We start from the raw sequence: 12,238 nt of genomic DNA, 5'->3' as shown, positions 1-12,238 counted from the left end.
AACCAGGGGAAGAGTCTTGAGGAGATAATTTGCATATTCCCAGTGCCTTCTGGGATAAGTGAAGAGTCTCCTGTCGGCGCGCGAATTTTGGCTCATCTTTCATTGTTTTTAAGAAATCTCAATATGGAAGAGGCCAGGAGCCATTTGGTGAGCTGCATTTCTTGCTACATGTTCACAGACTTGCCAGTGGAAAAGCCAAACTTCACATGCCACAAATGCAAGCTTGTGTCCCTGTTGGAGGAAAAGTTGCAAAATCTCGAAGAGAGGTTAGCTACGTTGAAGATCATTAAGGAAGGTGAAGAGTTCTTGGACAGAGCCGAATTATCTCTTCATGTTACAGAAAGAGAAGAAATTCGAAGTGCACCTGAAGAAACAGAGGAATGGAGACATGTGATCCAGAGAAGCAGGAGGATCAGGAGGCAGTCAGCACCCATACTGCTCAGGAACCAGTACCAGGCTCTCACGCAGGAAAACGATGAAGCAATACATCAGGATAAGACTTTGTCAACAAACAGCAACCTTGTACGCCTTCAGAGTCCTCCTGGTTGGAGAAACAAAAATGTTGTGAAGAAGAAACAGAGCGGTGGTCATGGGGGATTCCCTGTTGAGAGGAACAGAGGCCGCTATCTGCAGACCGGATATAACTTCAAGAGAAATGTGCTGTCTTCCAGGTGCAAAAATTAAAGATGTGTCTGACAGGATATCAGGACTCTTCAGACCTACAGATGACTACCCATTCCTGCTACTACATGTGGGGACAAATGACACCGCAAGAAATGACCTGGAAACCATCTGCAGAGACTTTGAAGACTTAGGCAAGAAAATGAAAGAACTGGGAGCGCAGGTGGTCTTCTCTTCCATCCTCCCAGTGGATGGCCATGGAACAAGGAGGTGGAATAAGATTCTGCAGGTGAACAACTGGCTACGTCGATGGTGCCATCAGCAAAGATTTGGATTTCTGGATCACGGAGTGAATTACTTATACGATGGACTACTTGCTAGAGATGGGGTGCACCTTACGAAGACTGGAAAACATGTATTTGGAAGTCGCCTTGCTACACTTGTAAGGAGAGCTTTAAACTAGAACAACATGGGAAGGGAAGCAAAAGACCAGAAAAAGCCATACACCTGACAAATGCTATTGAGAACTCTGCTATTAGAAGTGAAAAGGAAGAACAAAGACAAAATCTAATTAATAAAAATATTGGAGAAAGAGAAACCAATCACAAACTAAAATGTTTCTATACTAATGCACAAAGCATGGGCAACAAACAAGGAGAATTGGAACTACTAACACAGGACAAGAAATATGATGTCATTGGAATCACTGAAACTTGGTGGGACGATACACATGATTGGAATACAAGACTAGAAGGATACAACTTATTTGCAAGAAACAGACTTGATAAACGAGGAGGAGGTGTCGCATTGTATGTTAGAAACGCGTATATCTGCACAGAGATTGAAGCTTCAGAGACTGGGAGTTCTGTGGAAACTGTTTGGGTAAGAATACAAGGACAGAACAATGGAAAGGACACCATTGTAGGCATTTACTACAGGCCGCCTGTGCAAGCTGAAGATATGGATGAACTCTTTATGCATCAAATGGCCAAGTTCTCCAAAAAATATGACATAGTTGTCATGGGAGATTTCAACTATCCAGACATTTGTTGGGAATCTCTCTCAGGCAAAACTAACAGGTCAAGGAAATTCTTATCCTCTCTTGCTGACAACTTTATCTTCCAGAAGGTAGGGGAGAAAACAAGGGGAACTGCTACCTTGGATCTAATCCTTATAAACAGGGAGGAAATGGTTGAGGAGGTAAAAGTGGCTGGGGTCCTAGGAGGTAGCGACCATGCTATTTTAGAATTTTGGATAACTAGAGGCGGAAGACCTGTGAAGACTCAGACGTCAAGGTTAGATTTCAGAAAGGCAGATTATAAGGGATTCAGAAAGAGAATTGGAGGGATCCAATGGCTGGATATCCTTAAATACAAAAATGTCCAGGAAGGATGGGAAATCTTGAAAAATGAAATTCTCAAAGCACAGTTGTTAACAATTCCGAAAAGAGGGAAGAATAGGAAGCATTTAAGGAAACCAAGATGGATGAACACAAAACTTACGCACATGCTAAAAAGGAAGAAAAAAATGTTTATAAAATGGAAAGAGGGAGGCATATCTAAAGAAGAATATAATGCTGTCTGCAGAACCTGCAGGACACAAATCAGATTATCTAAAGCTGAAAATAAATTGAGGCTTGCAAGAGATGTCAAAAGCAATAATAAAGGATTTTGGGGATATGTCAAAAGTAAAAGAAAAGTCAAAGATGCTATAGGATTTTTACAGGATGAAAATGATGAAATGGTAAGACAGGATGTTGAGAAGGCTGAACTTTTAAATTCCTATTTTGCATCTGTTTTCTCTCAGAAAGGAAATGTAACATCAACTGTTCTTCACTGTCCTATTAAGGGAATAGAAGAATCCAGGATATCTATAAACAGAAAGATAGTGAGGAAACACTTAGCTAACCTAAATGAATTCAAGTCTCCAGGTCCAGATGAATTACACCCCAGAGTACTGAAGGAGATAGCAGAAGAAATTTTTGAACCCCTCTCCATAATCTTTGAAAATTCTTGGAGAACAGGAGAAGTGCCAGAAGACTGGAGAAGAGCAAATGTTGTTCCTATCTTCAAAAAGGGGAAGAAGGTGGACCCAGGCAACTATAGGCCGGTGAGTCTGACTTCTATACCAGGAAAGATCTTTGAACAAATTATTAAACAACATGTATGTCAGTACCTGTATAAGAATGAAGTGATTAAACAAAGTCAGCATGGGTTTGTAACTAATAAGTCATGTCAGACTAACTTAATTTCCTTCTATCACGGAATCACTGATTGGGTGGATCAAGGAAATGCTGTAGATATAGTATATCTTGACTTCAGCAAAGCATTTGACAAAGTCTCTCATACAATCCTTATTGAAAAAATGACTAAGTATGGAATGGACAAGGCAACTGTTAGGTGGATTCATAACTGGCTTAGTGATCGGACCCAGAGAGTGGTCGTAAATGGCTGCACATCCAGTTGGAAGAATGTCTCAAGTGGGGTACCACAGGGCTCTGTCCTGGGCCCTGTATTGTTCAACATCTTTATCAACGATTTACATGAAGGAATTGAGGGTAAACTGATTAAATTTGCTGATGACACAAAGCTAGGAGGGATAGCTAATACTAGAGAAGAGAGAGAGAGGATTCAAAAAGATATAAATAAACTGGATAAGTGGGCAGCAACTAACAGAATGTTTTTTTTACAGGGAGAAATGCAAAGTACTACATCTGGGCAATAAAAATGAAAAAAGCATATACAGAATGGAAGGAATAGGGCTAAGTGACAGCACATGTGAAAAAGACTTGGGTATACTAATAGATCACAGACTGAATATGAGTCAACAGTGTGATGCAGCAGCAAAAAAGGCAAATGCAATTCTAGGATGTATTAACAGAAGCATACAGTCTAGATCACGTGAAGTCATTATTTCCCTCTACTCCTCTTTGGTCAGACCTCATCTGGAATATTGTGTCCAGTTTTGGGCACCACATTTTAAAAAAGACATCAACAAACTGGAGCAAGTTCAGAAAAGAGCGACCAGAATGGTGACCTGTCTGCAAACCCAAACCCTGTCTTATGAGGAAAGGTTGCAGGATTTGGGAATGTTTAGTTTGCAAAAGAGAAGACTGAGAGGAGACTTAATAGCTGTCTACATATATCTAAAGGGCTGTCACATTGTAGAAGGATCAACTTTATTCTCATTTGCACAAGGAAAGACTAGAAGCAATGGGATGAAACTGAATGAGAGGAGACACAGATTAGATATTAGAAAAAACTTTTTGACAGTTAGAGTGATCAATGAGTAGAACAAGCTGCCACGAGAAGTGGTGAGTTCTCCTTCAATGGAAGTCTTCAAACAGAGGCTGGACAGACATCTGACTGGGATGATTTAGCGAATCCTGCTTTGAGCAGGGGGTTGGACCAGATGGCCCAGGAGGTCCCTTCCAACTCTACGATTCTATGATTCTATGAAAATACTGGATTCTCGTCTGTCTAGACGGAGACTTCAGTATTTGGTCAAGTGGAAGGGTTATGGCCAGGAGGACAATTCTTGGGTCTCTGCCTCTGACATTCATGCAGATAAATTGGTTTGTGCTTTTCACCGGGCCCATCCTGATCGTCCTGGTGGCGTGGATGAGGGTTCGGTGACCCCTCCTGTCTTCAGAATATAACAGAGTGCTGATATATGGAATTGAAGTCTAGCGACTTCAGGGTTCTTGTTATCAGAAAGTGTTGGACATTTTTTGGCAGGGTTTTGTGCGTGATTGCAGACAGCATCTTTAGTTTCCTGTCCTTTCTAGTTAGTGTGGGCCCCATCGTTTGCTCAGCCTATTTTTCTATCTGTGTTTGCGTTTTCATCTTGTCTCACCGACAATACATGTTTGGGGGCTGTCTATTGCTTTGTGGTCTGCTCTGGAGCAGTTTAGATTTCCCCTTTTCTTGCTTTAGGCTTATTTAGTTCTCCTGCTGTGACGAGGCACCTAGGATCATCGTAGCTACGCTCCACGGCTACTGCTAGTTGTGTGGATAGGATCAGGGGTCTGCAATCCTCTTAGTTACCAACCTCAATGGTTTTTTGTGGCTTAGCTTGTTTTTGTTTTTGCTCCTCAGTGACTCATTTATAACAGTACCCCACTTGAAACACACTTCCAATTGAATGTGCCTCCATCTATTACCACTCTTTCAGTACGATCACTGAGCCCGTTATAAATCCACCTAACCGTAGCCTTGTCAATCCCGTACTTAGTCATTTTTTCAATAAGGATAGTGTGAGATACTTCATCAAATGTATTGGTGAATTCGAGATATACTATATCTACCGCATTTCCCTGATCCACCCAGTCAGTGATTCCATCAAAGAAGGATAATAGATTAGTCTGGCAAGACTTGTTTGCTACAAACCCATGCTGGCTCTGGTTAATTACTGTATTCTTATCCAAGTACTTACATGCTGTTTAATAATTTGTTCAAGTATCTTTCCTGGTATAGAAGTAAGGCTCACTCGCCTGTAATTTCCTTGCTCTGACTTCTTTCCTTTTTTGAAAACAGGGACAACACTCCTAATTTAGAAACATTACTTTTCCTGAGTTTTACAATTACCTAAATTAAGACTTTCAGTTACTGAACTTTGGTGACTGAAAGTAAACCAGTGCAGACACATTTTAGCAAAGCAAGTGTCTACTTACCCAGGGATTTGCACAGACCTGCACTGCTGAGATTTTCTCAATGGTCACGCTGACAGCAAGGAGAGTTTACACTTTGGAATCATGTAATGGTCCTCAAGGAATTTTGTATAAAAGCACTCTGAAGACAAATTCTTCATTAAGATAAGGTTTATTGCAACTGGTCAGCTTTGATTATTATCACTTTCATATGCTTCAAGGAATGCTTTTATATATTTACACTATTCATTCCAATTGGATGTTTTAATCATAACCATTGCTTCTATTGGTTGCATAATGAGAGTGCAGCTAGTGATTCTTTCATGGTTGACATATGGCTAGCATCATACCTACTACACAAAGTTTTTTGTCCTATCAAAGTTAATATGCATATACTGTATACAGTAGGGCATATATAGGCTGACACCTAATGAACCTCTCCAACCTTATAGCCTATACCTTGAAAATCTAATATATGTCAGCACTATGAATCCAATTTTTCACTTCAGGGAACACCAGTTCAATCAAATTATGTGTAACATTTTTATTGATTATTATTATTAAAGAAGACCTGTCACTCGCTAAATAAATGAGTAAAAATACCTTGTAAAATCTCTGAGCTCCCCTGATTATGTAGCTCTTTTCTGTTTTGTGCTGCTTTGCTCCATTTCAGAGATATTCACATTTCTTGCTTTTGGAGCACAGCATGTGAAATCTCTGCATGTAGTGCAACTGGGCATTTCTCCAGACTTCTCTGGGGTGGCACTGTCACTTCTCCCTCCAAGATGCTGCCAATCACAGTTGAACTTCAACCAGAGATTTCACATTCTGTGCTCCAAAAGACACAAATGTGAATATATCTGCAATGGAGTGATGCAGCGCAAAATGTAAAACAGAGACAGAATCAGGGAAACTCAGGTATATTTATAAGAGATTTAATTTAATTTTGTAAGCAAGTGACAGGTCCTCGATTATATATCACCATCATATACTGCAGTGCTTTACAGACATTATCTTAACTGACCTCATTTGTGCTCCTAATCAAAATTCCCTATCAGTATGTCTTTGGAGTGTGAGAGTAAATTAAGAAAATCCATGCAAATACAAGGAGAACATACAAACTTCTTGTAGCTGTTCTCTTTCGGAGTTGAACGCAAGACCCCAGTGCTGCAAAACAACAGTGCTAACCACTAAGACCCCAAATAATGCAAGGAACTTCAATCTGACACTGATCTACAGATGCAAAACAAGCAAGGAAAGCTAGGAGATATGAACTCCGCAGAAAGCAAAAATATGAATAAAACTCTGAATGGAGAGCTATCAAATGGTCACTGTCGCACGTTTAGTATTTGGTCAGTATTTTACATCATTATTTGTAAGTCAGAACCAGTAGTGGAACAATCAGAGGAAAAGTATGATAGAATCACGTCACTACTTCTGTATTTATCACCCACTCCTAGTTTTGGCTTATGAATACTGATGTAAAATACTGACCAAATACTGAGTGTGTGAATGTGGCCTAAGAAATAGTACAGTTGTGGCCAAAAGTATTGACACCCCTGCAATTCTGTCAGATAATACTCAGTTTCTTCCTGAAAATGATTGCAAACACAAATTCTTTGGTGTTATTACCTTCATTTAATTTGTCTTAAATGAAAAAACACAAAGAATTGTCCTAAAGCCAAATTGGATATAATTCCACACCAAACATGAAAAAGAGGGTGGACAAAAGTATTGGCACTGTTCGAAAAATCATGGGATGCTTCTCTAATTTGGGTAATTAACAGCACCTGTAACTTACCTGTGGCACCTAACAGGTGTTGGCAATAACTAAATCACACTTGCAGCCAGTTGACATGGATTAAAGTTGACTTGACCTCTGTCCTGTGTCCTTGTGTGTACCACATTGAGCACGGAGAAAAGAAAGAAGACCAAAGAACTGTCTAAGGACTTGAGAAACCAAATTGTGAAGAAGCATGAGCAATCTCAAGGCTACAAGTCCATCTCCAAAGACCTGAATGTTCCTGTGTCTACTGTGCGCAGTGTCACCAAGAAGTTTAAAGCCCATGGCACTGTGGCTAACTTCCCTAAATGTGGACGAAAAAGAAAAATTGACAAGAGATTTCAACGCAAGATTGTGCGGATGTTGGATAAAGAACCTCGACTAAGATCCAAACAAGTTCAAGCTGCCCTGCAGTCCGAGGGTACAACAGTGTCAACCTGTACTATCCATCGGCGTCTGAATGAAAAGGGACTGTATGGTAGAAGACCCAGGAAAACCCCACTTCTTACCCCGACACATAAAAAAGCCAGGCTGGAGTTTGCCAAAACTTATCTGAAAAAGCCTAAAACGTTTTGGAAGAATGTTCTCTGGTCAGATGAGACAAAAGTAGAGCTTTTTGGGCAAAGGCATCATCATAGAGTTTACAGGAGAAAAAAAGAGGCATTCAAAGAAAAGAACACGGTCCCTACAGTCAAACATGGCGGAGGTTCCCTGATGTTTTGGGGTTGCTTTGCTGCCTCTGGCACTGGACTGCTTGACCGCGTGCATGGCATTATAAAGTCAGAAGACAACCAACAAATTTTGCAGCATAATGTAGGGCCCAGTGTGAGAAAGCTGGGTCTCCCTCAGAGGTCATGGGTCTTCCAGCAGGACAATGACCCAAAACACACTTCAAAAAGCACTAGAAAATGGTTTGAGAGAAAGCACTGGAGACTTCTAAGGTGGCCAGCAATGAGTCCAGACCTGAATCCCATAGAACACCTGTGGTGAGATCTAAAAATGGCAGTTTGGAGAAGGCACCCTTCAAATATCAGGGACCTGGAGCAGTTTGCCAAAGAAGAATGGTCTAAAATTCCAGCAGAGCATTGTAAGAAACTCATTGATGGTTACCGGAAGCGGTTGGTCGCAGTTATTTTGGCTAAAGGTTGTGCAACCAAGTATTAGGCTGAGGGTGCCAATACTTTTGTCTGGCCCATTTTTGGAGTTTTGTGTGAAATGATCAATGTTTTGCTTTTTGCTTCTTGCTTCATTCTCTTTTGTGTTTTTTCATTTAAGACAAATTAAATGAAGATAATAATACCAAAGAATTTGTGTTTGCAATCATTTTCAGGAAGAAACTGAGTATTATCTGACAGAATTGCAGGGGTGTCAATACTTTTGGCCACAACTGTTTATCACTTTCTGTATTATAAAAGGAATGCAACATTTCTTTGGCCGACTGCATATCAATTCCTGATAGATTTCAACCTGCTTTATTCTATTAATTTGTTTGCAAATACCCAAGAGAATCTAAACTGGAAAATGGATTTATAAATAATTGCCCCCTAATTACCAACATGACTAGGGATTAATTACCGCATAGTGCAAGGTATATTTATCAGGAGCCGCCTGCGTCGTGTTCTTACAGAGCACCGGATTGCTGCCCGATGTAAGTACAGTACAATGAGATGAAGCCTAACAATGTACAAAATATTTTGAGTTTTGTATAGAAATCGTCCTGGGAACATTTAGTATTTTTTTTCCCCAGAGGTTTCGATATGGGCTGCATCCCTTATTCATGGGCTATGTCTGGTATTGAGGCCTATTCAACATTATGTGTTGGGTCCTCTTGCTAGTAAAGCACAATGAAAGAAAAAAGGATGGCACTCACTGTTACCAAAAGTAGAAGTCTTTATTTCATGGATAAAAATGCTTGGGCTCGGGAGCAATGCGGAGAGAGCGGACATCGGTCGGGTCATTAGGACCCGTTGAAGCGCAGGAGTGCGAAAAGGTCATTGTCCGCACTCTCTGCATTGCTCCCGAGCCCATGCATTTTTATCCATGAAATAAAGACTTCTACTTTTGGTAATAATGAGTGCCATCCTTTTTTCTTTCATTGTGCTATTGGATTTTGTTATATTTCTTCAGGATTGAGCACCCGTTCCTTGGGGTATGTGGTGTTCATGTAGTGTGTGAAGGGTCTCTTTAGATTTAAGAGACCACGGTGGTGCAGCGGTGCCGAATCTGTTTCTCTTTTTTGGACTTTATTCATTCTTGCTAGTAAAGGTTGAGAACTTTGGAGGCCTTAGCAGCATAAACCCCTGTATCGACTAGTCATCCTATTAAAAGGGAAGTTTCTTTACCACCCTTGTAAAAAAAAAATAATTTATTTCTATATATATATATATATATATATATATTGCAATTTTTTTAAACCAACACTGAATTCATTTTTGGACCTTGTCTGAGGTCTAAACATTTTTAATGGTCTGCTCTGGTGTTTGAATTAATTTTGGGTTCTGATTACTGATAACCGAACGTGATCGGATAAGGTGTTATCTGAGCATGCTTGGATGCTAACTGAGTGCTCAAAAAATATGTTCAGGTCCCCGTGCCTGCATGTCTTGAGGCTGTTCAAGAGCCGCAACACATGCAGGGATCGTCTAACAAACAGTAAATCCATGGATGTGTTATGGCTGTCGAACAGTCGAGAGGAATGCAGCCGCGGGGACTAGAACATATCTTTCGGTTAGGACACAAGCATGCTCAGGTAACACCTTATCCGACCAGGTCTGCTCATCACCAGTTCTGATGTAAGGTCTGAATTTATTTTGAGGTCTTGTCTAAGGTCTGAATTTATTTTGAGGTCTTGTCTAAGGTCTGAATTAAGTTTCAGGTTTGTGGTCTGAAGTAATTTTGGGCCAATCTGATATAGAGCAGCCTTTATAATTTTTGCTATGTACAATATTTTATAATTTGGCATTTATTTTTCTAACGGATTCATATAAAATGCTACAGAAAGGAAAAATCCTCTAAATCGCTTCATATGAAATCAAAGGCCAGGTAGTGTAGGGCAACATAAAGTGGAGCCATGTTACAGCTTCATGCAACTTGAAGCTATATGTAGCTGTAATGCTGTACGTCTACGGCAGTGGCACCTACTCATGAGAATTTAGTTTCGTCAGTAATGGTGAGACAAGGGAGGAGCCCAAATTATACATTGGCACCAGAGACCATGAGCCTTTAGCTTTGCCTCTAACATCTAGATTTTAATCCAACTAATGAAGGCTTGAGGAGATTCTGTGCTCTCCTTGCGTTTTTTTCTTTCCAGGTTCTGTTTCCTTCCCACACTCCAAAACCATCCTTATAGGTTCATTGGTTTGTTATGAAATTAGCCATGATACATGTTTGTGTCTGGGACAGGGAAGATTGAAGTGTAAGACCTATTGGCGACTAATACTGCTCCAAATATGTAGATAATAAAAAAAATGATCAAAGATTTGGATCATGTTAAACTAAATTGAATAATTTTATTTGTATTATTTATTCTAAATCATCTTTTACATTATTTTTCCACTTTAATTTTCCCTTTTTATTTTTTAGTGTACACATGTTGGAAGATTCCGTGAAGCAAGAAAATAATTCTAAACATTAGAAAATTTGAGGAAAAATAAAAAACAAAAACAAGAAAAAACTAAGATGGAAATATACAACATGGATGCCTGTAAAAATTTTCTGGGGTCCCTTCACCAGGGCCTTTGCCCTGCCGTAATATGATCAGACATTACCTCATGTTGTTATATAAGTATAGTACCCTCCTGATAATTGGCCACAATGCAAGCAAACCAGACGCCAATCAAATATTTCATCCTTAAGGGGATAACAGATGACCTCCAACTTCAACTATCCATATTTCTGCTGGTTCTTCTGATTTATCTTTTTATTTTATTCAGTAACTCGACCATTCTTGTTGCTTGTCAGGACCCTCATCTTCATACACCCATGTACTTCTTCCTAGTCAACTTGTCTATACTAGACATCAGTTGCTCCACCGTTGCCTTGCATAAGATCCTCATACAGTTCATTACCGGTGATAGAACTGTTTCCTTCGCTGCCTGCATGGTGCAGATGCATATGTTTGGGTCATTAGCCAGTATTAACCTGTTGATATTGGTGGCCATGGGCTATGATCGCTATGTGGCCATATGTAGGCCCTTACAATATCACATTATTATGAGTACTGGGATATGTGCAATATTGGCCTCTGCCTGTTGGGTTCTGGGATCTTTACAAATCATTCCTTTCACGGTTATCGTTAGTGGCTTCACTTGCTATACCTCCATTGAGATCAACCACTTTTTTTGCGACATTGTCCCTGTCATGAAAATTTCTTGTAATGACATTTCTATTCTCGAGATCCTGTTCCTTGTCGAAGGGCTTCTTACCATGATGCTAATACCATTCCTCCTAACATTTGTGTCGTACATATTTATCATACATGCCATACTAAGGATACGTACCAGCTCTGGAAGACTGAAGGCCTTCTACACGTGTTCCTCACACCTCATGGTAGTTGCATTACTATATACAACACTGTTCAGCCAATATCTGACCCCAAACCTAAGTACTACCTTAGAAGCCAAGAAACGTTTTGCTTTATTCAACACGGCTGCTGTCCCTTTGCTCAATCCAATGATCTACAGTCTTAAAAATAAAGATGTAAAGAAGGCTCTAATAAAGATCCTATATCATGCTAAACAAAGATGAACGGTATAGTTGCTTAGGTTGTCCATCTTGTCAGTCCATCTCAATTTTTTTTAAATGAAAAGAAGGAAAACTATAATTTCTGACCAAACGAAAGAAGGGTCATTTTCCATAGTCAATATTAGTCATTCACCTCCTCTTTTCCATCCTCTGACTCTCTTTTAATGTTACTTTATAATGGCCCCTTCAGCTGCCAGGCCTCATACATGTGCTACACCTCTTAAGCAAGCCATGCATATGATTTAATTGTCTTCTAAAAGTTTATTTTGGTAGACCGCATCTGTATCTGCCAGATAACACTGGGATTTTACTTTACCAGTAATATAGACTGAATGTCAGGTTCATATATCATCACTTTTTCTATCCTGAAATTATTTCCCCTTCTTCTGTTTTGCTCTTTTAACACAGCTTGCTTCTCTGGCCTCCGTGAGACTCTAGTTACG

The 12,238-nt window shown here is 39.9% G+C and overlaps 1 protein-coding gene across 1 annotated transcript; it reads left to right on the top strand.

Annotated features, from left to right (window-relative positions):
* Positions 1 to 10,865: 10,865 nt before the first annotated feature.
* On the top strand, positions 10,866 to 11,798 carry LOC141051661 (olfactory receptor 1N1-like). The gene has a single exon (XM_073548667.1). The coding sequence runs from the start codon at positions 10,866 to 10,868 to the stop codon at positions 11,796 to 11,798; it is 933 nt and encodes a 310-aa protein (XP_073404768.1).
* The last annotated feature ends 440 nt before the right edge of the window (positions 11,799 to 12,238 follow it).

The sequence above is a fragment of the Dendrobates tinctorius genome, unplaced genomic scaffold (assembly GCF_039654945.1).
Source record: "Dendrobates tinctorius isolate UK_male_01 unplaced genomic scaffold, ASM3965494v1 ptg000158l, whole genome shotgun sequence".
Classification (NCBI taxonomy): domain Eukaryota; kingdom Metazoa; phylum Chordata; class Amphibia; order Anura; family Dendrobatidae; genus Dendrobates; species Dendrobates tinctorius.
This window is presented reverse-complemented; position numbering and strand designations above follow the sequence as displayed.

What these genes read in the sequence shown, in the direction of transcription:
- LOC141051661 (XM_073548667.1), top strand. Translation starts at nt 10,866, where the DNA reads ATGCAAGCAAACCAGACGCCAATCAAATATTTCATCCTTAAGGGGATA.